We start from the raw sequence: 27,155 nt of genomic DNA on the forward strand, positions 1-27,155 counted from the left end.
AAATGCCCGAATGGCATCATTATGTACTTCGTTCCTGAATCGCATGCTACTGTCCCTATTAGTCCTAATCTGGATCTAAGTTTTCATAACCCACTGGTTCGTCAAATGTTTTTGCTTCACAATTCTCTTCGTGAAGCCTATCCCCCTAACTGCACTGTAGGGTACGACACCAGCGTCTTCAAAGTCTTCAGAATGGATTATTGACAGTGGGTGTACAAATTACATGACTGGCAAAAGAAGCCTTCTTATGGACTCAACCTTACGTCCATCTGACAAGAGCCACATCACATTTGCTGACACTGGTAAAAGTAAGGTATTGGGTCTAGATAGAGTTGCAATCTCAAAGGATCAACACATGGATAAAGTCATGCTTGTTGAATCCCTTGGTTTCAACTTAATGTCTGTCTCAATGTTTTGCGATTTGAACATGGTCGTAATATTTGGAAAATATCGTTGCCTGGTACTAATGGAATCTGACAAGTCTCTAGTGTTTGAAGGGTATCGGAAAGATGATTTGTATGTGGTAGATTTCTCAGCAGGGCCACAACTTGCAGTATGTCTTCTTGCAAAAGCTTCAGAATGCTGGCTTTGGCATCGGAGGCTTGGGCATGCTGGCATGAGGAACCTCCACACCCTTGCAAAGAAGAAACATGTCATAGGCATCGAGGGCGTCAAGTTCAAGAAAGATCACTTATGCGGTGCCTGTGAAGCAGGGAAGATGACGAGGGCAAAACATCCTTCGAAGACAATCATGACTACTACTCAACCCTTCGAACTGCTCCACATGGATCTTTTCGGTCCCACTCACTACTCAACTTTTACTACTACTGCTTGCCTCTATGGCTTCGTCATTGTTGATGATTACTCTAGATATACTTGGGTGCACATAATCCTTTACAAGACTGAAGTGCAGGATGTCTTCAGACGCTTCGCCAATCGAGCCATGAACAATTACGGCGCCAAGATAAAGCACATCAGAAGTGATAATGGCACTGAATTCAAGAACACTGGCCTTGATACATATCTTGATACCTTGGGCATCACACATGAATTCTCGGCTTCATACACACCATAGCAGAATGGCGTCGTCGAACGCAAGAACAGAACACTCATTGAGATGGCCAGAACGATGCTAGATGAATACAAGACTCCAAGAAAATTCTGGACTGAAGCCATTGACACTGCATGCCATACAATCAATCGTGTTTATCTTCACAAGCTTCTGAACAAGACATCTTATGAACTCCTAACTGGCAAGAAGCCAAATGTCAGTTATTTCAGAGTATTTGGCGCAAGGTGCTGGATCAAGGACCCACACCACACCTCAAAGTTTGCACCAAAAGCACATGAGGGTTTTATGCTTGGATATGGAAAGGATTCGCACTCCTACAGAGTCTTCAATCTCTTCCATTACAAAGTGGTTGAAATAGTGGATGTGCGGTTCGATGAGACAAATGGTTCACAAAGAGAGCAACTGCCAAATGTGCTAGATGAAATTCCAGCTAGTGAATCAATCAAGCTAATGGGAACTGGAGAGATTATACCTTCTAAAGCTCATCCTGAAGAATAACTTATCATTTCAGCACCTGATCAACATGAAGACATTGCTCAGCCTGAAGACATTCCTTCCAACAACGACAGTGAACAGCAAGAGCAAAGTCTTCGCCCTGTACATCCTCGCGTTGCCAATGAAGTGCAGATTGAAAGAATAATTGATAGCATCAATGCACCTGGTCCACTCACTCGTTCAAAGGCAACTCAGCTAGCAAATTTCTGTGGGCACTTCGCATTCGTCTCAATATCAGAACCCAAGAAAGTTGAAGAAGCCTTCATGGAACCTGAATGGATTCAAGCTATGCAAGAATAGCTTCAACAGTTTGAGCTAAATAATGTATGGGAACTGGTTAAGCATCCTGATCCATGGAAGCACAACATAATAGGCATCAAATGGATATACCGCAACAAGCAAGATGAGCATGGTCAAGTTGTCAGAAACAAAGCTCGTCTCGTTGCTCAAGGATATACTCAAGTGGAAGGCATTGACTGAAACATTTGCTCCTGTGGCTAGGCTTGAAGCCATACGCATACTGCTGGCCTATGCAAATCATCATAACATACTTCTATATCAAATGGATGTGAAGAGTGCCTTTCTCAATGGCAAGATTGAAGAAGAAGTGTATGTTGCACAACCGCCTGGCTTTGAAAATCCAAAACATCCTGACATGGTATACAAGCTCAACAAGGCACTGTATGGCCTCAAACAAGCCCCTAGGGCCTGGTATGACACACTCAAATATTTCCTGAAGAGCAAAGGCTTCATACCTGGTTCCCTAGATCCCACTCTTTTCACGAAGACATATGATGGTGAACTGTTTGTGTGCCAAATATATGTGGATGACATTATCTTCGGCTGCACCAATCAGAAGTACAGTGAACAGTTTGGATATATGATGCAAGAGCAATATCAGATGTCCATGATGGGGGAGCTGAAGTTCTTCCTTGGTCTTCAAATACGACAACAACGCAATGGCATCTTCATATCTCAAGAGAAGTATCTCAAAGATTGCCTGAAGAAGTTCGGTATGCAAGACTGCAAAGGCTTCACAACACCAATGCCAGCCAAACATCATCTGGGTCCCGACGACAATGGTAAAGAGTTCGATCAAAAGGTATACCGCTCCATGATCAAAAGGTATACCGCTCCATGGTTCTTTACTTTATTTATGTGCATCTAGGACAGATATTATGCTTAGTGTTTGCATGTGTGCTCGATTTCAAGCGGCACCAAAGGAGTCGCATCACTTAGCTATGAAGCGAATTCTTTGATATTTGGCTCACACCCCAACTCTAGGATTATGGTATCCAAAGGGCTCAGAGTTTGATTTGGTTGGATTCTCGGATGCTGATTATGCTGGTGATAAAGTTGATCGCAAGTCTACATCAGGCACATGTCACTTTCTGGGACGATCACTTGTATGTTGGTCCTCAAAGAAGCAGAACTGTGTATCTCTCTCCACTGTTGAATCTGAATACATTGCTGCTGGATCTTGCTGCGCTCAGCTTCTGTGGATGAAGCATACACTCAAGGACTATGGAATTCATCTGAAGCAAGTGCCACTTTACTGCGACAACGAAAGCGCCATCCAGATTGCCAACAACCCAGTTCAGCACTCGAAGACAAAGCACATTGAAATTCGTCATCACTTTCTCAGAGATCATGTTGTGAAGGAAGACATTGATATCATACACGTCAACACTGAAGAGCAATTGGCAGATATCTTCACCAAGCCCTTGGATGAGAAGAGGTTTTGCAAGTTACGGTGTGAGCTAAATATCCTGGAATCCTCAAATGTCCTGTGATCAGGCACACATCCTAACCCTTATGCATATTGATGACTTAGATGTGCAACACACAAAGTGAAGTATATCTTCAATCAGTGAAGACATACATTCTAAGTGTGAATACATTAATGTGGAATTTGACTTCGGAGCGCCACGATAATTGTGTGCCGTGTCTGGGTCTAATACTTCCTATACGGTGGGTAACACCACCACCAAACGTTCTATTTTGAAGTGTTTCTCTCATGGCGTTACCTTGCAATGTCTTCACATTTGGTTTGGCTTCGAACATATTTCCATGATTATCTTCACTGTGTTGACTATATATATATATATATATATATATATATATATATATATATATATATATATATATATATATATATATATATATATGCTAGTGTTCTGTCCTCTACAACATTCACTTATAGCTATGTCTTCGTGTTGAATCTTTTGAACTAAGTGAATGTCATCGGACCCCAAACTTCTCTATGCTTTCTATCTCAAACTCTATCTCTCCAAGTCATATGCATTCTATTGAAACTGTCTAATGTCTTCACTGCGTCCTAGTCAGCAGAAGATATAGAGACAACCATAAAGTCCGTTTTCAATGCTCATTCCTCCACATAAAATCCGGAGAAGCAGGAACGACCGCCCGACAATCCAGGCGTGCGTGGGACGTGGAACAAACCCCAAACTTCCGCAAACTGGCCATGCGTTCCTCAGATGCGAATCGCCAGGGGCACCTGTGTAATAGCACAGTGTCGCCCCTGTGCCTATAAATACACACTCACAGCGGTAACTATCTCTTCTTCCACCCTCGCACGAACCCTAGCGCCACCGCTAGCTCTCGACGACGCCGATGATGAAGCGCTTCGCTGCCGCAACCTCTCCGACGCCGTCTTCACGCCGACCGCAGACATCATCCTCTCCGTCATCGCCGTAGGTCTCCTCCGTCGCCAAGTTAGGGCACGGACGAGTGAACTGCTCGGCCTCATCTCTCGCTCCGTCTAGCAGTTCTCAGTGTGGTAAATAAAACTGCCTTTTACAGCACTGTTGATCCTATTGATCTGTCACTTTCTACCACAAGCAGTTTCTGCTCACACAAACTAGATCTCTCTCAAACTGCATCTCATAACATGCCTAGAATATTCACTTGTGCTTCAAAAGTAGTTAGATTCCTCACTTGTATTGATCTGTGGATTCGTACAAATCTGGAACCAACTTCTTATCTATGAGTAAATGTCTTCGCACGATGAGGTCAATGTCTTCTAAACTGATTTATCTTCAAAATCTTCTGAGAATGCATATGACCTCTTCCCCTTCCCTCGCACCTTAATGCTGTCACAGGTACATGTCCGTGGGAGAATCCTTTGGTTCTCATAGTTTGCATTCATTTGCAGAATTCCTACAGCATCACATAAATTCTCCTGAAGCTAGTTCCTATTGGTCCAGCAAAAGAAATCCTTTGAAGCCTTTGAATGTCTTGAAGCCTTCCAAGTTAAGATTTATGGCTTCAGAAACAGCAGCAAGGAAGGGGGGCAAACAGCGACGTGGAGGAACATCCAAAGATCTGCCTGATGACCTGGCAGAAATGTATAAAACAAATCCTGAAGAGAATTATGGTCAGCGCAAGACCTGAATCCAATGGATTCGACGCTATTGGGCAGAACAATGGTTCAAATACCGCTTCACAACCCAAGAGTATGCTGAGAAAAGTGCCATCAAGAGACCATGGGGGGACATCCTTTACAAGAACCTCATACCCAGGACCAGAGATGAAGCCATTGCTCAAGGCTTCTACCCATGCATGGTCCGAGGACCACAGCCTACTGAAGCACATCCGTCGTCACTACTCTGGTGTCGTGACGACAATCTGTTCAAGCGCAACTTCCAGTTTGCCCAGAACTTAGCGAAGCAGAACAAGAAGAAGTTGGGGTTAGACTTCAACCCTGGTCCCTCCGCACCAAGGGCAGATGGCACACGCGACGCAGAACCCAATATCATCGATCCGTATGCCAACCTTGAGGGCTTCATCACCCGCATCTTAGTCCAAGGGACTGTCGTGAATGACCCTCCAGCTGACTCTGAGTCTGATGAAGCTCCTACTGTACCGAAGCCAAAGCAGTCGAAGAAGCCAAAAGCTTCAAAGCCGGCCCCTTCACCAAAAATCTCAAGGGCGAAGCCATTGGCAACTTCACCTCCTGAAGACAGTGTGCAGTCTGAAGACGTATCCCGCGTCTCCAAGCCCCAGAAGGCCAAGATGCCTCAGCCACACACCGACAAAGAGCTCACAGCTGCTGCCATTTTGCGCAGCGAAGCCATTGATCTGTCAAGTGATGAAGATCTTGGAGATGACGCTCTCGAGCAGCTCATCAAGAGCAAAGAAGAAGCTGAAATCTTCAACAATTTGCCTCTCTTTGATGTCGCCATCATCCACAACTTCATCGATGAATGGTTTGCCACACCAAACATCAGCTTTGAAGATCTGTAGCTGCCCGTTGGCCTCAGCGTCGCCTTCCAAGGCGCTATTGCTTCAGAACTTGCAATTGCCTAGCGCATTGTTGAACTGAAGCAGAAAATTGATCATGAAAAGGCTCAGTTCAAGAAGCATATGGCCAAGCTCAGCGTGCAAGAAGTGAAGAGCTTCAAGATCATGTTGCACGAACTAAAGGAAAACTTTCTGAAGAAGCGTGCAGAAGCTCAAGGTTCGCGGGAACGAATGAAGACTCTGGCAGACAGATGTGTGCAGGCCTACAATGAGGCTGAGAAGCGCAGGGCACTTGGGCGTCCTGGCATCGACCCCAAGATGGACGCAAAGAAAAAGAAGAAGAATGTTCCAGCTGAACAAGAGGCACCAAGGCAGGACGCAGTTCCACTTGTCTTCCCAACTGCAATGAGGCTGAGATGATGCAGCCCTTCCTCAATTAGAACACAGCGAACTCATCAGCATTGGTCGTCCACTGACGCCAATTGCACAGGATGCTTCATGGGAGGATCGCCCTCAAGAGGAAGAAGACAATGAGGCCCAGCCCACTCCAACCCCACAGGCGTCGTCTGCATTCCGCAGGCTTCGCAAAGGTCCAAGGCCTCAAGTCTATGCTGAAGACATTTCGGCCGCATCAGCCGCAGAAGAAGCACCACAAGAGACCACTCCTATGCTCCACCAAGAAGCAGTTCTCTAGGAGAACGTGCTTGTGACCGACCCTCCAGCTAGTCAAGCGGAGGCTGAAAATATTGAGGCTGCCACAACCAACACTGAAGCCAATGTGGAGCCCTCCCCACTAAAAGCTTCAGAAGACAGCGAAGCTACTGATCCAGACACTTCTGTTCCTGAGTCTGCTGCAGGTCCTCAATTTGCTTACCATGTTGAGCACAGGCCTCATGTCCAGAAGCCAGTCCCAAGGCTGCCGAGGTTCCCAGGTCCTGCATCAGCACCTGGCTCCTTTAACATCAATAGCTTCAAGGCAGATAATACGTTCTTCAACAGCTCCAAGAACCCCTATTCAAGGGAAAGGATTTCATCAGATAGGTTCTGGAGCTATCCTCAGCGCAGCTACTATTCATGCATCCTATATAACCAAGGTCGCATCTTCCCGCACAAGCGCCTTGATGTTGAAGCCATTGCTGGTCTGCCCTGTTTAGAGGAAGCGTTGGATTGCTTCAAGCAAGTGGGTCTGCTGCAGTTTGTAACTGATGAAGAGCACTAGAATGAAGAGCTTTTGCTGCAATTCTATGCCACCCTCCACATCAAAGGATACAACAGAGATCCGAAGACTTGGGCCCTAGAGTGGATGACCGGCAATGTCCATCACGAAGCCAATGCATTTGATATCATTGAGCTCACCGGCCTGCCCACTCCTGGCGAATTCTTCGAGAAAGGCTGTCCACTACACACTGAAGCTCTTGAGAGCATATTCTAGAGGCCTGAACCGAATATGAGTCAGATGCTCTCCATGATGAAGCCATTGCCCCACGATGCTCCTTATCCAACAGAGTTCTTCGTTGAAGACTTTGAGTACCTGCCCAGAACCATCTATCACATTATCCGGCGGACTCTCTGGCCTATCAAAGGGCACTCTCCAAATGCCAAGATCGAGGGTGCAATGAAGACTCTGATATTTTGTATCCTTCATGGCAAATGCTTCAATGCACAGGACTTCTTCATACGCCAACTTGCTGCATCAGGCTCAGATTTACTTGGTTTGAAGTTCTATGCTCCTTGGGTAATGACACTGATCAAGCTTCACTCTGTAATCTCATATCAGCCCTCAGCCCGCAACCATCGGATCTTCTTGCCAGATGTGGATACCTCTGCTGAAGCTATATATCCTGAGCCTGCTAAGCAACATTTGAGTCTTCAGAATGCAGAACACCAGAGCTTCACTCAGAACGTTGAAGGTGTTGAAGCCATCTCCAGGGTGTATCCTTTGGCTGGCACTACACGTGCACCACACCCTGCTTCAACTGAAGCCACTGACAGTGCCACTGCTTCAAGACCCAAGAAGCGCACTCGTGTTCTCAACGACCGAGAGCTTCTTGTGGCCCTTCATCAAAAGCAGGATAGGCATCATGACTGGTTGAAGAGACAGATGAAGAGCCTCTTGGTGGATGTAAATCGCATCTGAAATCTTGCCACCAAGAACGCTTTCGTTGCCCATGAAACCTGTCGCCGCACATGGAAAGGGCTAACGATGATGCTTTCTGAAGCTGATCTTCAAGAGGATGACTTCACTGAGAGATTCAAGTTTGACTCCACACCTCCTCGAAGAGCTGTGCTGCTGGGGACTCCATCTCTTGAAGACTCTGAGTTTTCTTCCTCTGCTGCCACAGTCACTGCCAGAATCATTGATGAAGAAGAAGATGCTACCTCACCACCATCTGCTTCAGCACCTCCAAGCTCTTCTGCACCACCAAACAACGCCAACAACCCTGTTACTTCATCTACTCCTCATGGGAACGAGTAGAGGCTCTATGTCTTCAAACCTTTTTGGTCATTACTGACAAAAGGGGGAGAAGCATATGAGATTGATAGTCTTCAAGCGGGTTCATATGGGCGGGTGCCTTATAGTTTGCTTCGTGCTTACAACTCTCGTTGTTTTGCTACATTTGGTTCTTATGAGTTGTAACACTTAAACCAGATGGTCGTCTGCTACTTGTTTGCCACCCTGTTATGCGAAGATAAATTCCGCATGTGCGACGATAAATTCCGCACTTATCTCATTCTGCAGACGTCCATTTTCCATTATGCATGTCATTATCTTCATATATCTTCACATGCATAGTGGATTGTCATCATAAGCTGAAGTGGATCTCCACAAGTACAACCTGCCATGTGCATTTGCATTCCAAAAGAAAATTAACTTGTATGCACATCTTCAGGGGGAGCCCTTGCAACTTATGAAGACAATTCCTTATCCTTTACAATTTCACAGACTATATTCCCCGTTGAAAACTTCAACTAGTTTGTCATCAATCACCAAAAAGGGGGAGATTGTAAGGGCATCTAGTGCCACCCCTAGTTGGTTTTGGAGTATTGACGACAAACCTAGTTGAGGGACTAATGTGTTTGTGAGAATTGCAGGATAACACAGGTAGAAGTCCCTCATTGATTCGGTTTTACTACCAGAGATGACCCCTAAAAATGTATGAAGACATTGAAGTCAAAGGTGGTATATGAAGATATTCACATTGAAGACTATGACAAAAGAAGACACGTTATGAAGCCTATGGAGCTCGAAGACTTAGATCTTTCGCAGTTCTTTTTCTTTTGTGTTGAGTCATAGGAACCACCGTACTGTTAAGTGGGGTCCAGGAGAACCAGTCAGAATGACTGGAGTGATGCCTAAACCAAAAACCTATGTCTTCGAGTGAAGACAATGAGAGCGAATCTTGTCCAGAGCCGGACAAGTCAGCTTTGCTTGTAGCCCTAGTAAAGTTGCCATGAGAGTTTGAAATCTGACCGTTGAGACACGTGTCAGTTCCTTAGTGACCTAGGGTCATTTCAGACAAATCAGGTCGGGTTGCCAAGTGGCTATAAATAGCCCACCCCCTACAACCATAAACGGTTGGCTGCTCAGATTGAGAGTATGGCTTTTGTCGTTTGAGAGCAACCCACCTCGAAGCCTTTGAGAGAGAGAATTCCTTGTGAGGATAAAGCCCTAACCACCCAGAGCCAGAGAACATTGGGCATCACTTAAGTCTTCTTGTCTGTGTGATCTGAAGACTTATTACACTTGAGGACTGTGCATCCCCAGACGGTTAGGCGTCGCGTTCAGAGCATCCAAGAGACATTATGGATTGCCAGTGAATGAAGTCTGTGAAGGTTTGGGAGTCTACCTTGAAGACTTACCAGAGTGATTGGGCGAGGACTATGTGACCTTAGCTCAAGGAGAATACGGTGAGGACTTGGTGTCCTGAGCTGCGTGTTCAGGACTGGGTGTCCGGGACTGTGTGTCCTAAGGTTTAAATACCTAGCCGCTCCAACCAGACGTACAGTTGTCACAGCAACTGGAACTGGTCCAACACATCATTGTCTTCAACGAGTCACTGGTTTCATCTTCACTTCCTTTTACTTACTGATCACTCATTGTGAAGTCATTGCGTGTCTGTTCTATCTTTTGTCTTCACAACGTGAGTGTATGATCTGTTTGGCTTCATAGTATCTTCCTACCTGATCCTAATTACACTACAGCTATTTGTCACTGTGCTTTCACTCTGTTGGTACTTGACCATGGCTTGCCAAGAGTAGTCTAACTTCCGCTGCATAGTAATAGGCATATCTCTACTGTTTGTCTTCATAACTTCCATGTTTTGAAGACTTTCATAAAAATCGCCTATTCACCCCCCCCCCTCTAGTCGATATAACGCACTTTCACTTTTCCTGTCCAAGGTGCCGGGCCAGCCACTCGTCATGGATATTGTGCTTGAAGGCTGCTAGGGCCTCAGCATGCGGACAGTCGACTATTTGATTTTTCTTTGTTAGGAACCGTGTCCAGAATTGCCTGGCCGATTCCTCTGGCTGCTGAATTACGTGACTTAGGTCCTCAGCGTCTGGGGGTCGCACATAAGTGCCCTGGAAATTGTCGAGGAATGCGGCTTCCAGGTCCTCCCAACAACTGATTGATCCTGTTGGCAAGCTGTTAAGCCAATGCCGAGCTGGTCCTTTAAGCTTGAGTGGGAGGTATTTGATGGCGTGGAAATCATCACTGCGGGCCATGTGGATATGAAGGAGATAATCCTCGATTCATACCGCAGGATCTGTTGTGCCATCATATGATTCGATGTTTACGGGTTTGAAACCCTTGGGGATTTGATGATCCATTATTTCGTCTGTGAAGCATAGTGGGTGTGCGGCGCGTCTATACTAGGCTATATCACGACGTAGCTCCGATGAGCTTTGTCTACTGTGTTCGGCCCTGCTGAATTTATGGCCGATGTGACGGTTACCGTCTCGAGTCGTGGGGCGCCCACGTGATCCATAGATCGATCTTGTTTGCCTTGCCTTGTCCTCCAACATATCTCGCAGGTCCGACGCATTTTCCTGTGCCTTGGTACGGGGTGCGGCTTGAGTGGAGGGCCGAGAGGCTTCTCCGTCGCGGCCACGAGGTGGCCGATCGGCCGTATCGAGTGCAGGTGATGCAGGTTTAAGTGCTTCCTCCTCTAGTTGAGGTAGAAACCTGCGCTTTGGGTAGCTCTTGGAGGGGCGTTCGAGTTTATGCTCTTCGGCCGCAAGGACTTCAGTCCATCTGTCAACTAGCAAATCTTGATCAGCTCTCAGCTGTTGCTGTTTTTTCTTGAGGCTTCTTGCTGTGGCCATAAGCCTGCGTTGAAAACGCTCTTGCTCGACGGGATCCTCTGGCATGACAAATTCGTCGTCGTTGAGGCTTGCCTCGTCTTCGGAGGGAGGCATATAATTATCGTCCTCGACCTCTCTGTCTGCCGCTCTCTCATGAGGGTTGGTTTCTCCATCCTCCTGTGCTAAATCTTGCTGGAGGGGGTTTTCTTCGGCACTCTCCGGAGTATTATTATCTCCCGTGCTGGAATCACCGTATTTGTTTTGGCGGGATTTTGATCGGCGCCGCTGACGCTGGCGCTTAGGCTGTTTCTTGGAGGGGTCATCCTCCGCTGTTCCATCGCCATCTCCTTATTTTGGGGTGTCCACCATGTATATGTCATATGACGAGGTGGCTTTCCAGGGCCTAATAGGCGCTGGTTCTTCATCGTCTCCTTCATCGGCGTCCATACCGTCGATGTCTTCGGAGTCGAAGTCGAGCATGTCGGTTAAATCGTCGACAGTGGCTACAAAGTGGGTGGTGGGTGGGCTTTGAATTTCTTCATCGTCCGTACCCCAACCTTGCTGACCGTAGTCCGGCCAGGGCTCTCCTGATAAAGAGAGAGACTTTAGTGTCTTCAGAATATCGCCGAAAGGCGAGTGCTAAAAGATGTCCACGGCAGTAAACTCAATGATTGGCGCCCGATCGGATACGATCGGCAGGGGCGCGGAGGGTTCGGAGTCTGGCTTCTTGGAGTCACGAGTCTCTCGAAGTGCGGGGCTGGTGTTCGGCTCGATCACTGTTGGGATCGCAGCCCCCGAGGTGGCGTCCAACCGCCCATCCTCGATCGGCGCAGTTGGCTCCGAATTAAAGGTTGAAACCGACGCGGGTGCGGCCTCCAGGGCACTGTTCGGCAGCAGAGCTAGATCATCCTCATCATGACAGTGCAGCGCGTTCGGCAGTGGCTCGAATCTCTCGAAGATCAAGTCCCCGCGGATGTCAGCCATGTAGTTTAAAATTCCAAATCTGACCTGACGGCCAGGGGCGTAGCTTTTGATCTGCTCCAGATGGCCAAGTGAATTGACCCAGCCGCCGAAGATGAAGATCTGTCCGGGGAGGAAGGTCTCACCCTGGACTGCATCGCTATTGATGATCGTAGGAGCCATCGAGCCTGACGGCGATGACACAGAGGAACTCTCAATGAAAGCACCAATGTCGATGTCAAAACCGGTGGATCTCGGGTAGGGGGTCCCGAACTGTGCGTCTAGGCCGGATGGTAACAGGAGGCAAGGGACACGAAGTTTTACCCAGGTTCGGGCCCTCTCGATGGAGATAAAACCCTACGTCCTCCTTGATTAATATTGATGATATGGGTAGTACAAGAGTAGATCTACCATGAGATCAGAGAGGCTAAACCCTAGAAGCTAGCCTATGGTATGATTGTTGTGTATGAATATGATGTCCTACGGACTAAAACCCTCCGGTTTATATACACAACGGATAGGGTTAGGGTTACATTGAGTCGGTTACAATGGTAGGAGATCTACATATCCGTATCGCCAAGCTTGCCTTCCACGCCAAGGAAAGTCCCTTCCGGACACGGGATGAAGTCTTAAATCTTGTATCTTCATAGTCCAGGAGTCCGGCTGGAGGTATAGTCCGGCCATCCGGACACCCGCTAATCCAGGACTCCCTCACACGGTATGCCCCTCTGGATCGGCTGTGGAGTTCGGAGGATGTATATATGGATTTGGCGGTGAGCGCTGCCGATGCGGCCAAGTATTTCCAGGGTCAGACGGCCCGTGAAGTAGACCAACTGTTTTGGAGACAATTCCATTCTCCCGAGCGTCCACTTTCATTGACTGACCAATTAGCCGAATGGGCCGAACTAAATAGGTTGTCCGAACTCTCCATGAGGTCTGTTATGGATAAGCTATGGCCGGAAAGGTCAAAACCGAACAGCTATTTTAGCTTGGTGCAGCAGTTCCTTGACGTGGTGCCACGCATTAATGCGATGAAGAGGTCGGCGTGCATAGAGGGCGCATGGATGGCCTTTGCCCGTGTTAAAGCATACTGGGCGGAGATGGATGCTACCACTGTTGCAGCGCGGGATTCGGCCATAGGTCGAAGGGCTGCTGAGCAGTACTTTGAAGAAGTTCTTGAGGGTGCTCGTTTGATAGAGACCCAGTGCTCAAAAAATATTATGTTTGAGTGATATGTAATCTCATTGTAAGCGAAATGCTTTTATAAATTTTTATAAGGCTATTTTTATACTTTTGCCTGAAAGTAATATGATGCCTCCTGGGCGGCCGTTTATGTATACATGTGTATAACCTGAAAGATTGCAGCCGTCGGCTTCAACCCTCACGCATATAATGCGGAGGTGCTCGCAAAAACACGCGTTCACACTTAACCCAGCGTCTTGGTCCTATTAAGGAGGTGATAGCGGAGCGAGCGAGGCAACCGGACTATGATGCTTTAGCACTTTCACTTAGCCATAGGAGTTTGATAGTGGGGCTACTAAATAGCCCATGGTGGCTCCTCACTTTCCTGATCCCGGGGTGCGGACATGCCTGGTCGGAAAACGGCCCTTCGTTAAGGCGGAGGAATTCTAACATTCCAACAGGTCATCGAGAGGTTGACCAGTCTCACGCTATATCATGACAGTCAGTTTTCAGCTTTCTCTACTGAGGTGCTCGTCCGGATGAACCAGGGCACAATCGCAGTAGTTCTCTTGGTGCTACCTTAGCTGGTAAAGCGGAACGTAAGGCACCAAAACATAGGAGCCGGGCAAACCCAACATTTGACCAAAGACAATGATTCGGAGCTGATGCATATAAGGCCAAACTCGCGATGCCGAACACTCCCTAAGGTATTCGGTCTTGGTGGTATAAACCGGGCCTAAATAATGGCCTTTGTAAGAAGCCCCTTGTGTCCAGGTACGTGCATTGTTCTGGCGTGGCCACATGCCAAGACGTCAGCATCCTTCTCAACAGTGGATATGTATCAACAAGAGACAGTAAAAAAGGTTTACGCAGGGTCTTAATCTAAAAAGAATCCTTGGAGCGGGTCCCTGCTGCACGTATGTGCCTGTGTCTCTGTTGTGCTGTATCCTGGACGGGTGTAGCACGATGATCGTCTGTAAAAGAGAGGAATTTAGGTGAAAAAGTTGTCGTGCAAAAAGATAGTTTTTTAAGGAAACCATGTATAATTCAAGATAAGGAGAAATTGCCACTTGTCTGCGCGCGTTGAGCCCCTTGTATTGACAAATAGGGGTGTGACCATTTATTCGGTATAAGTAGCGGCGTCGGACTCGATTAGTTGTGTCTGAGGTCTTGACGACCTATTGGATGCTTTCGCTGGTCCGGGCGCCTTTAGTGTACGGCTGCCAAGGCAGCCTCACTCTCTTAGGTGCGCAGAGATCGCTTGATATTTCCGTGCACTGAAATGATGCCACGTGGACCGGGCATCTTGAGTGTGAGGGAGGCGTAGTGTGGTATTGCATTAAAGCGAGCGAAAGCTTCGCGTCCGAGCAGTGCTTGATAGCCACTTTGAAACGGAGCGATGTGGAAGGTTAAATGCTCGCGACGGAAGTTATCGGGGGAGCCGAATATAACCTGTAGTAGGAGGGAGCCCGTACAATGAGCCCCTGGGCCTGGCGTTACTCCTTTAAAGGTAGTAGTGCTATGGCGAATTTGTGTTGGGTCTAACCCCATCCCGCGGATTGTATCCTCATATATTAGGTTTAGGCTACTGCCGTCGTCCATCAAGACTTGTGTGAAGTGATATCCGCCAATTACTGGGTCTAATACCAGGGCAGCCCATCATGCGTGTCGGATACTTGCTGAGTAATCGCGATGGTCGAAAGTGATCGGTTGAGACGACCAGTGGCAGGACTTCGCGGTGACAGGCACTTGGGTATATTTTCCTGGGAGTGTCGTGTTGTTTTTCCCTTGATCACGTGTAACACGTTTACTGTTTTGACTTCTGGTGGAAATTTCTTTTGTTCCCCCGCGTCTTGCTTGGGAGGCTCGTCCTCGTCTTCACTTGGTGTATCCTCCCCCTTGTGTACGGCGTTGAGCTTGCCAGACTGCTTGAAGACCCAACATTCTCTGTGGGTATGATTAGCAGGTTTATTAGGGGTACTATGGATCTGACATACTTGGTCCAGAATTTTGTTGAGGCTGGACAGTTCATCCCTGGTGCCTTTAGGGGGGAGGCTTTTGACCTGGCTGAGAGCTTTTTAACCCGGCATTTACTGCCATGCCCTTCGTGTTGTCTTCTTTATTCCGGCGTTTGTTATTGCTGTTGCGCCATGATTTCCTGTTTCCATCTCTAACTTCAGATGTACTGGGGTCGCTGGTGCTGCATCTGGCTAGCCAGCTATCCTCACCTGCGCAAATGCGGGTCATGAGGTTTGTTAATGCGGCCATTGTTCTCGGCTTATCTTGGCCGAGCTGTCTGGCGAGCCATTCGTCACGGACGCGATGCTTGAAAGCTGCCAAGGCTTCAGCGTCCGGACAGTCGACAATATGGTTCTTTTTAGTAAGTAACCTGTTCCAAAGCTTTTAGCCTGACTCTCCGGGCTGTTGAGTTATATTACTCAAATCGTCCGCGTCCGGAGGTCGGACATAAGTCCCCTGAAAATTTGCCCGAAAGGCGTCTTCGAGCTCTTCCCAACTTCAAATGGAGCTTTCGGGGAGGCCTTTGAGCCAGTGACGAGCTGGCCCTTTGATTTGAGGGGTAAGTACTTGATGGCGTGGAGATCATCTCCTCGAGCCATATGGATGTGAAGGATATAGTCCTCAATCCAGACCCCAGGGTCTGTTGTTCTGTCGTATGCCTCTATGTTTACGGGCTTGAATCCCTCTGGAAATTCATGGTCCAGCACCTCATCGGTGAAACATAGGGGGTGTGCGGCACCCCTGTAGATGGGTGTACCACGTTGTTCGAATGTTTGTTGTGTTGAATTGTATGCCGGGGCGCGCTTGCGTGGTCCATAGATGGATCTTGTTGCGCCATCCTTTGGGTGCGAGCCCTCGCATGGGTCGCGTGTTGTATTGTGAGTGGCGTTATATGCCGCTCTGTGTTGATAGAGGGGTCGTCTATCCGACCAAGTGGCTGCTTTGATATTTGGTTGTGGGGGGTCTGAGGCCTCCTCATCGAATTCAGGTAGCAGTTTCCGCTTTGGGTAGCTCTTGGAGGGGCGATTGTCGCTGTACATCGCTGCTGTGTCGAGTATTTTACTCCATCTGATGTGGAGTGTGTCTTGCGCAGCCTTGAGCCTTTGCTTCTTCTTTTTCAGACTCCTCGCGGTGGCAACAAGCCTTTTACGGGCAGTCTGCTGCTCCGGGTGCCTGTCCGTTGTTACGTCATCCGGACCATTATCCTTGATAGGATATGTTTGTTCGGTTTGATTATACGGATTGCCATTGTCCGGCAGCGGTTCGCCCTGCTCCAGCACTGGGTCTGTGTGATCGCTATTTCTGTCAAGGCGGGATTTGGGGTGGCGCTTGCGTCGCTGCTTTGACTGCTTTTCGAGGGAACAAGCCTTCGGTGCGTCCTTCCGCTCCTCGTCATCATCTTTTGGTGCGTCCATCGTGTATATGTCATATGACGAGGTGGTGTTCCAGGGCCCAATAGGCGCTGGTTCTTCATCGTCTCCTTCATCGGCGTCCATACCGTCGATGTCTTCGGAGTCGAAGTCGAGCATGTCGGTTAAATCGTCGACAGTGGCTACAAAGTGGGTGGTGGGTGGGCTTTCAATTTCTTCATCATCCGTACCCCAATCTCGCTAACCGTAGTCCGGCCAGGGCTCTCCTGATAAAGAGAGAGACTTTAGTGATTTCATAATATCACCAAAGGGCGAGTGCTGAAAGATGTCCGCGGCAGTAAACTCCATGATCGGCGCCCAATCGGATTCGATCGGCAGAGGCGCGAATGGTTCGGAGTCCGGAGAGGAGTCCGGCTCCTTGGAATCACGAGTCTCGCGGAGTGCGGGGCTGGTGTTCCGCTCGATCATCGTTAGAATCGCAGCCCCCGAGGCGGCATCCAACCACCCATCCTCGATCGGCGCAGTTGGCTCCGAATTAAGGGTCGAAGCCGATGCGGGTGCGGCCTTCAGGGCACTGTTAGGCGACAGAGCTAGATCATGCTCGTCGTGGCAGTGCGGCGCGCTCAGCAGTGGCTCGAATCCGTCGAAGATCAAGTCCCCGCGGATGTCAGCCGTGTAGTTTAAAGTTCCAAATCTGACCTGACGGCCAGGGGCATATTTTTCGATCTGCTCCAGATGGCCAAGTGAATTGGCCCGCAGTGCAAAGCCGCCGAAGACAGAGATCTGTCCGGGGAGACAAGTTTCACTCTGGACCGCATCACTATTGATGATCATAGGAGCCATCAAGCCTGACGGTGACGACACAGAGGAACTCTCAATGAAAGCACCAATGTCGGTGTCAAAACTGGCGGATCTCGGGTAGGGGGTCCCGAACTGTGCGTCTTGGCCGGATGGTAACGGGAGGCAAGGGACACGAAGTTTTACCCAGGTTTGGGCCCTCTCGATGGAGGTAAAACCCTACGTCCTGCTTGATTAATATTGATGATATGGGTAGTACAAGAGTAGATCTACCACGAGATCAGAGAGGCTAAACCCTAGAAGCTAGCCTATGGTATGATTGTTGTTCTGTATGTTGTCCTACGGACTAAAACCCTCCAGTTTATATAGACACCGGAGAGGGTTAGGGTTACACAAAGTCGGTTACAATGGTAGGAGATCTGCATATCCGTATCGCCAAGCTTGCCTTCCACGCCAAGGAAAGTCCCTTCCGGACACGGGACGAAGTCTTCAATCTTGTATCTTCATAGTCCAGGAGTCCGGCTAAAGGTATAGTTCGGTCATCCGGACACCCCCTACTCCAGGACTCCCTCAATCCCCATTTCATATTTCTTTCAAACTTAAACATGATGCACACAAGAAGGGCTAGAGTAGTGCATACTAGAACTAGGAATGTGACAGATGATCACCTGAAGATCGAATGCATCATCACTGTCTTCGAGAAGCCACATGTTACAGATACCAAATTGGGGCTCCGCAAGATCGACATGCCACCATCTAACATGACTGAACATGTTGAGAAGCTGTTGGAAGAAAAGGAGGGATTCGATGTCAGTTTCAGTGTTGGAGGAGAGACCATTGAAGCACATAGGCTCGTTCTTGCTATGCGGTCACCTGTTCTGAAGGCAGAGCTCTATGGGCCGATGCGGGAGGCGAAGCCGAGGTAGTGAATAACCATCAAGGACATGCAACCTGCTGTTTTCAGGGCCCTGTTGCACTTCATCTATACTGATTCTTTGTCTGGTGGTGAGGATGAGGATACTGAGATGGCCCAGCTTTTACTGGTGGCTGCGGACAGATATGCCATGGAGAGGCTCAAGCTGGTTTGCCAAAGCATACTTTGCAAGGATCTGAATGTGGACACTGTGGCAACCACATTGGCTTTAGCTGACCAACATAACTGCGATGAACTTAAGGATGGTTGCCTTGAATTTATCGAAATATCAGATACCAATGCTATGGATGATGTAGTGGCAACCCAAGGTTTCAAGGATCTGAAAGTGACTTGTCCATCTCTCATAGTGGACGCATTAGAGAAGAGAAGGAAGTTTCATAAGGCATGAGCAGCTCCATTAGTAGATTTTTTGTAGGAATGAGCAGGTCCATGTTAGATGAAACTAAGAATGGTTAGGTTAAGTCTCATGTCATACTAATGGCGTGAAAGTTCTCCTAGATCAACCCCTCCAAAACTGAACCTTCTAATTTATCAGGTTTGCTAATTTATCTAGAGCGCTTCTCTGCAACCGCATAACACTTGATCTTAATCTTCTGGCAAAATTTCGCCGTGTGTGAATCTTTTGTCGAGCATTTGACGCCCATATGCTCTACATTAGTATGAAATGCTATGATGGCCTCATCTATTGGAATGGAATAAGATTAAACACAGCAAAATGCTATTATTCTCAGAATATTACATTATAAATAGGACAGTTTTTTAAGCAAACAGCCCCAAAGTGCTAGATTCCATAGATATAGCATTATAAATTACATATTTTGATGCCCTGAAGCAGGATAGAATTATCTTGTGCTAGATCAGACAAGATATGTAAGAGTGGGAAAACAGGGCCATGATTAGGACTACAAACAGGGCTCTTAAAAGGAGTAGCAGCTGTAGGAAGAACTGCCTTCACTAGACTATCAGCAATTGCATTTTTGTCCCTTTATAGGTAAATGAAGTGAGGAGCATTTCTATTTGCCATTTTCTTTATTTCTAGTATCGCTGATCTGAGCCTCCAGTCCATGCTATTGTTTCTTTCGGCATTCAGCATGTTGACAAGTTTTGAGGAAGTCTGAAATAATTGCCCCGTGGTGTACCTCCAAGCCCTTCGGCATTCAGTCTACATGTGTCTCTTTACCTGTGGATCTCTGGTTGTTTCTTGCCTTCCATATCTGCCAAAGAGGAAATAACACAAAATTTGTGTCATGGGAGGAAATGAGCCTCGTTAAAATCAGGCGAAGAGTGTGATCTAGAAAAGTGTTGTTTGTGTCATGTTCCTCTGTTTTAGGCCCTAGTGAGATTTGAACCGGATTTCTGTAGCATAAAGGTTTGAATTCTGGGTCGAATGCATTTGTTTTTGTTTTTCCAGGTTGCCTATATAATATGAATTGCTGTTGCTGGTTAGCGCATGTGTGACATTGTGGTCTGGCCCTTGTGTTGGTTTATGATCTTGTAGGTACTTTGATAGTCCAGTTTGTAAACACATAGAGGTTTTCGTTCACTCATCTCAACGATGGGGTCAAAGTAGCTCTGTAGCGTGTAGCCCTGATTTGTTTGGTCAGCCCATCAGCCAGCTGATCCTCGGAGGACGCAAACCGGATGTCCAGCGCCTTCTGTGCTACCCGCTCGTGAACAGCATTGGAATTGGCCTCAATGTATTTTTTGTGTGCGTAGAAAACATGAAGTCCGTCGAGTTCTAGGTAGCCCAGATGTTGTCGCACCATAAGACTGGCGTTCTCCATTGCTATCTGCCAAGCTTGCCAATTCGGTCACCATTGTTGTATGCCAAACTCGCCAAGCTAGAGATTTCCTTCTCAGTCAAAACATGGACATATGCCCGGAGTAGCTTGTTCGAAAAATAGGAGCTGCAACTTCTGGTCTTATTTTAATTTCTTGGCGGGACCGTCCATTTATCTTGCTCTATTGGATGAACGTGATTGGAGAATTTTCTTAGTTTATACAGTACATATTTGTACAATGCAAATTATATTACAAATAACATACATAACTTTAGTTTTTTCATATTAGTTATGATACAATTCATATTACGTTGCTCTCTTGGATGAACACTGTTGAAGACTTCTTCTAGTTTATACATATTTGTTATACTCTGAATCATATTACCAATACGAGGCATTAATTTACTTTATACATATTGTTATGATGCAAATCATATTACAAATAAGAGGCATATTTATATAATGTTGTTCTGTATACCATTAGATGAACATAATTCTAGACCATCCATCAAGATACGAGCAACTTGCAGCCTGGAAGGACTTGATGACTACGAGGACTTGTCATGTTGGCAAAAGACACAAGTCTTGCTACCTTGCCAGTTGTAGCATGTTAGGTTATCTCTAGTCAAGATCACACCTCTGTTTGAAAACCAAACATCTTTACTGCAGAGGTAGTTTGACCTTTCACTATTTTTAGTATCAATAGGAACATCGCAGTGGGTAATCGTCTCATATAAGGACTTGACTAAAAACCTCCTGTTCTGACGCAAGTTCCATTGAGATTCGTCTGATTCGTTTCATAGCTGAATAGGAACCAAACGTGTGAGAAACTCATTCCAAGCTACGAGGCCAGGCCCTAATAGGTCCCAGAAATATCAGGGTTTGGTTGGTGTCAGTGTCAAAACCGGCGGATCTCGGGTAGGGGGTCCCGAACTGTGTGTCTAAGGTGGATGGTAACATGAGGCAGGGGACACGATGTTTACCCAGGTTCGGGCCCTCTTGATGGAGGTAATACCCTACATCCTGCTTGATTGTTCTTGATGATATGAGTATTACAAGAGTTGATCTACCATGAGATCAAAGAGGCTAAACCCTACAAGCTAGCCTATGGTATGATTGTATGTTGTCCTACGGACTAAACCCTCCGGTTTATATAGACACCGGAGGGGGCTAGGGTTACACAAGGTCGGTTACAAAGGAGGAGATATACATATCCGTATTGCCTAGCTTGCCTTCCACGCCAAGTAGAGTCCCATCCGGACACGGGACGAAATCTTCAATCTCGCATCTTCATAGTCCAACAGTCCGGCCAATGGATATAGTCCGGCTTTCCGGAGACCCCCTAATCCAGGACTCCCTCAGTAGCCCCTGAACCAGGCTTCAATGACGATGAGTCCGGCGAGCAGTGTTGCCTTCGGCATTGCAAGGCGGGTTCTTCTCCAAATCTTGAATGTCTGTTAAGTAGAGCCCAACCCCATAAATGTTGGACTTCTTGGCTTCTATGCTCAATAAGAGCTATCTTCCACGCGTTGAACGAATACGAGGAGCCAGGGCATTTTTACATTCGCCCCCCTAGACAGGTAATAAATTGTCTATTAAAGGGATGGGGATTCTTAGATCCAATCCATACCATCCTCCCACGGCGATAATCCATCGGAGCGTGCTTCGAAAAAATCCACTCCAACATGGCCGACCACCGTAGCTCCTCCTCCCGCCCCCGTAGCCCTAAGCCCGGTGATTGGGAGAGGTGTTCAGTCCCACACAGTCGATTAATAGAGCTGCAGACTCAGGGGTTTCTCCCTCCAGCGTATATGGTCCCCGTCCAAGCCGGGCTCGCCACTAATGGCGGGGAGCAAGCGGAGAGCTTCCCCACCCCCTCTAAGGGGGAGCGGGTGTGCCTTGTTCCTTACTTATAAGGGGACTCGAATTTCCAATTCATCCGTTCCTCCGCGGGCTCCTGGAGTTTTACGGTCTCCAACTGCATAATTTCACCCCTGCTTCCATATTACACATTGCCAGCTATGTTGCCCTTTGCGAGCTATTTCTGGGCTACGAGGCTCATTTCAAGCTGTGGAAAAGGTTATTTGGCCTTGTGCCCTGCACACAGAAGGGGTCACTTTATCAAGTGGGCGGAGCCGAAATATGGCGCATCGCTGAAACCGGATACCTGTCCGGTACTCCGAAGAAGACGTCCGAAGACTGGCCTGCGGAGTGGTTTTATATGGAGGACGTCCCCCTTCCAAAAACTATTCGGCGGGGTCTTCCTGAGTTCAACAATGCTCCTCTGAAGGAACACCGAAGCTGGCGCCCACGGAGCCCCCAGGAGGAAGACAACGGAGAAGTCCTTTACCTGATGAACCGGATTAAAGCGCTGGCTCAATCAGGATTGACAATAATCGAGGTTATGTCAATATGCATAACGCGGGGAGTGCAGCCACTTCAATATCGAGGGCACCCCCTATGGTGTTTTAACGGGGAAGATGATGCCACCCGTTGCGGGCGTAAGGGACCAGACTCCGCTGCTTCTTTAGCAAAAATTCTGTCCGAGTTGTTCAAGGGAGAGGAAGAGGAGTTCATCCATATCAAGCCACGGGATGGATTCTCCATGTACAACCCTCCAAGCTGGGTGAGTTATACCCCTTTACTCCCATTCTTCCTGCATTCTTTGTCGTAGGTACTCACCTTGCCATTTTACGGCAGGAACTGCGAAAAGCTGTAAGGAAGGCCAACAGTCCATCTCCACAACCAGAGGACCCTGACCGGGCTCTTGGTCCTGGACTCGAAGAGGATCCGGACATATTCGTGGAGCTGATAGACAGACAATTCTATCAATTAAGCTGCGATGACGCCATGATGGCCATAACGGCCGACTATCCCGGACTACTCCCTGCGTCGCACGTAAGAAAAACCAAAATCCCAACTCCAAAAATAGGATCCCCTTTTAGACACTTCACCTACCGTACACATATGGTGTTTTATAGGGAAGGCATTTGGGACGCCATGCCGAACCCGCAGCAAGTCGCCGGCAAGAGGCACCAAAGCCGGGTAGGCCAAAAAGGAAGGCGGTCAGGACGGAGACGCCGCGCAGAGGTATGACACAAAACCTTGCTCCGTGGTTGTCGTCTTTCTCAAAATGTAATGACGTCCATGCTTCTTTAATAGAAAAAACGCTCGCCGGAGTATATCCGAAGAGGTTGTCGATCACGCCTCCACCAGTCAAGCTCCAGGGCCGGACATAGAGGCGGAAGCCAACATGGGCCGGACGCCGTATGCTCCTCCTACGGAGGATGCGGATAGACTATCCGCTACAAATTCAGAAGTGGAGAGCGCCATGAATCATAGGCGTCACCGGGCCGTACTCCATGATGCTTGCTTCTCACCAGAGGCATTTGATGCCTTCAATTCTGGAGACACGTGCCTCTGTGCTGCTCAAAATGGTCTAGCTAGAGCCACGGATCAGTATGTAAGGGATGTACGGGTAAGCAAATCTGATGATTATATGTATCAATTGCCCCTGAGACTTGAAACAGTTGACGCAACTGATTTAAGGATCATTATTTGTGTAGGTTCTTATGGAGAAGAATTCCCAACTATCTCAAGAGTTGGATGAGTGCAAGGCCCAGCTGGAAGCCGCTGTTGCCGCATTGAAGGAGTCCAAAAAGGGTCCCCCTGGTGACTCTTTTGTCTATTGCAAAGAATATCGGTACTAGGTAGTATGCGGCATGTATGCACACCTAACAATAGATGTTGCAGGTGGCCCCGGAGTGAATCCGGAGGCCGTGGAGGCGGATACGGCACGTGATGATCGACAGCGAAATGCTGGCGAGCGCGTGCTGACGCGAGTCAGACAGGAGAAAAATGATCTCCAAGATGCCAATATCCTGCTGGGCATGGAACTGAAGGATGTCCGAGCCCAGCTTGCGGACTCCGTGAAGGAGAATAAACGGCTTCAGCGCGGCATTTTTAGTAAGTGCTTGAACGAACTTTTTAAAGGAGTTCAGCGAAGAAGCCTGCTAACAACATTATGTCTGCAGGTATGCTAACGGGTCGTCCCGCGGAGGAGATGCCCAGGTCTTCGGGTGATCTTCTACCAGAGTTCTCACAACTGCACAAACAAGTTCGGCAGGTGATGCAGAGTATTGCCCAAGCCTTGTGGCCCTCTACGTCCCCGCCAAGAGGCATGGGGGGAGCTTATAGAGAAGATCAAGGGAGCGCGGCGACGCTTTCGATTATGGAAGATATCAGCCTGCCGACAAGGTGCAAGGGAAGCCTGGGCTATGGTGAAAACACGATATACAAAGGCTGACCCAAACCACATGGCTAAGGTCGGACCTGTGGGGCCCGATGGGAAAGAGATCCCCATCAGTTTAGTGTATGATCAAGTAGAATTAGCCGCAACATATTCCCAACAGGATTGTAGGCTAGACCGCCTGTTGGATGGTACAGAAGAAGAATTTAAACAGTCTTAGTGACTGTGTACTTCAAGTGACATATGTAATGTCCCTAGCCGGATTGTAAATCATTTGTCATGGCGGACCTTTTCGCTTCAACCTCTGGACCCGATAGTCCGAAGTGTATCCGAATACCCACTTGGTTATATAAAAACCGGGGTATGCATGGAAACCAGGCGTAGGGGTCATAAGTGCTGGAATAGACAAGTACCCAACTAGCTATGTTATATTACATGGATAGTAAGAAACATCTTCCAGGGAGAATAGTCCCGTTAAGGGTTCCTTTCCCTGGGTACGCATGCCCTAATGTGCATGTTCGAACTGCGAGACGCAGGTTAAAAACATCTGGGGGCGTGTAGTAATTTAAATGAAAGTCATATTTTATTCACCGACCGAATATTGCCTTAAGAACGCTAGCTTTCAGCTTCACCCAGTCTGAGGTACACATCCAGCTGACCCGGTAGTAACAATCACAGAGGTGCTCCCCTTATGCCCTAGCCCAATTAGTGGGAACGTAGGGCATAAATACAAGAGCCAGGCAACCCAGCTTGGCCAAAACATAAGTCATCTCGATGCATATAATGGTGAAAAAAGGTACATGCGGAAGAATAACACATGTGCGGGGTGTCGGTGTCAAAACCGGCGGATCTCGGGTAGCGGGTCCCGAACTGTGCGTCTAGGCTGGATGGTAACAGGAGGCAAGGGACACGAAGTTTTACCTAGGTTCAGGCCCTCTTGATGGAGGTAAAACCCTACGTCCTGCTTGATTAATATTGAAGATATGGGTGTTACAAGAGTACATCTACCACGAGATCAGAGAACCTAAACCCTAGAAGCTAGCCTATGGTATGACTATATGTTGGGATTGTTGTCCTACGGACTAAAACCCTCCGGTTTATATAGACACCGGAGAGGGTTAGGGTTACACAAGGTCGGTTACAAAGGAGGATATATCCATATACGTATTGCCTAGCTTGCCTTCCATGCCAAGTAGAGTCCCATCCGGACACGAGATGAAGTCTTCAATCTTGTATCTTCATAGTCTAACAGTCCGGCCAATGGAGATAGTCTGGCTGTCCAGGGACCCCCTAATCCAGGACTCCCACGGTAGCCCCTGAACCAGGCTTCAGTGACGACGAGTCTGGCCCGCAGTATTATCTTCGGCATTGCAAGGTGGGTTCCTTTTCAAATTCTGTGTACCTGTCTAAATAATGTCCGGTTCCTTGTGATGGTTTGCACTTGGCTTCTACGCCCAATAATGGCTACTTTCCACGTGTCGAGCGAATGTAAAGAGCCAGGGTGTTTTCACATTTACCCCCCTAGCTATGTAAATGAGCCGTCTATTTAAAAAGATGAGGATTCAGATCCAAATCACATCACCCTCCCTTGCCGAGTCTTCATCAGAGCGTACCCGACAGAGATCCATTCCACCATGGCCGGTCGACGCAGCTCCTCCTCTCGCACCCCTAGTTCCAAGCCTAGAGATTGGGAGAGATGTTCCATCCCGCACAGCAAATTGGTGATGCTTCAGTCCAAGGGATTTCTTCCCCCAGTGTACCTGGTCCTGGTTCGAGCCGGGCTTGCCACTTATAATGGCGGAGAGCAAGCGGAGAGCCGTCCCAATCCCTCCAAGGGAGAGCGGGTACGCCTTGTCCCTTATCTGGTAAGAGGGCTCGGATTCCCAATCCATCCGTTTCTCCGAGGGCTTCTGGAGTTCTATGGCCTCCAGCTGCACAACCTCATGCCTGCCTCCCCTGCTGCATATCGCGGGATTCGTAGCCCTTTGCGAGTTATTTTTGGGCTGTGAGGCTCATTTCGCTCTATGGAAGAAGTTGTTCTGCCTGGTGCCCTGTTCTATGAAGGGATCAATATATCAAGTGGGCGGAGCCGAAGTGTGGCGTATCTCTAGGACCGGATACCTATCCGGGACACAAAAGAAGACGTCCGAAGACTGGCCTTCAGAATGGTTTTATATAGAAGATGTCCCCCTTCTGGACCCTATTCAGATCAGCCTTTCTGAGTTCGACAATGCCCCTTTGAAGAACCGCCAGAGCTGGCGTCCACGGAGCCCCTGGAGGAAGACGACCGGGACATTCTTTATCTGATGAGCCGGATAAGCTCTTTAGCTCGATCTGGATTGACCATGATCGAGGTCATGGCTATATGCATTATGCGGGGGGTGCAGCCGCTCCAGTATAGAGGCCACCCCATGTGGGATTTCAACGGGGACGATGACGCCACCCGCCACGGCCGCAAAGGGTCGGGACGGCTGCCGATCTAATAAAGATCTTGCCCACTTTGTACAAGGGAGAAGAGGAGGAATTCCTCCATGTCAACCCGTAGGGTGGATTCTCCATGTACAATCCTCCGAGCTGGGTAAGCGAAGATTTTTCTCGCCCATCCGTTTTGTATTCCCGTAGTTTAAGTATTCATTCTAGCGATTTCATCGCAGGAGCTACGCCAGGCAGTAAAGGAGATAAACAGCCCTCCCCCACAGCCCGAGGACCCTGGACGGTCCCTTGA

At 48.1% G+C, this 27,155-nt stretch overlaps 1 protein-coding gene across 1 annotated transcript in view; it reads left to right on the forward strand.

The window, feature by feature from the left end:
• LOC119298217 (BTB/POZ and MATH domain-containing protein 1-like) overlaps window positions 1-18,788 on the forward strand; it is a 58,039-nt gene extending 39,251 nt beyond the window's left edge. Inside the window, 1 exon segment of the mRNA XM_037575700.1 lies at window positions 18,127-18,788. Within this exon segment, the coding sequence (XP_037431597.1) occupies window positions 18,127-18,788 (662 nt within the window).
• The last annotated feature ends 8,367 nt before the right edge of the window (window positions 18,789-27,155 follow it).

The sequence above is a fragment of the Triticum dicoccoides genome, chromosome 5A (assembly GCF_002162155.2).
Source record: "Triticum dicoccoides isolate Atlit2015 ecotype Zavitan chromosome 5A, WEW_v2.0, whole genome shotgun sequence".
In the NCBI taxonomy this organism is placed as follows: Eukaryota; Viridiplantae; Streptophyta; class Magnoliopsida; order Poales; family Poaceae; genus Triticum; species Triticum dicoccoides.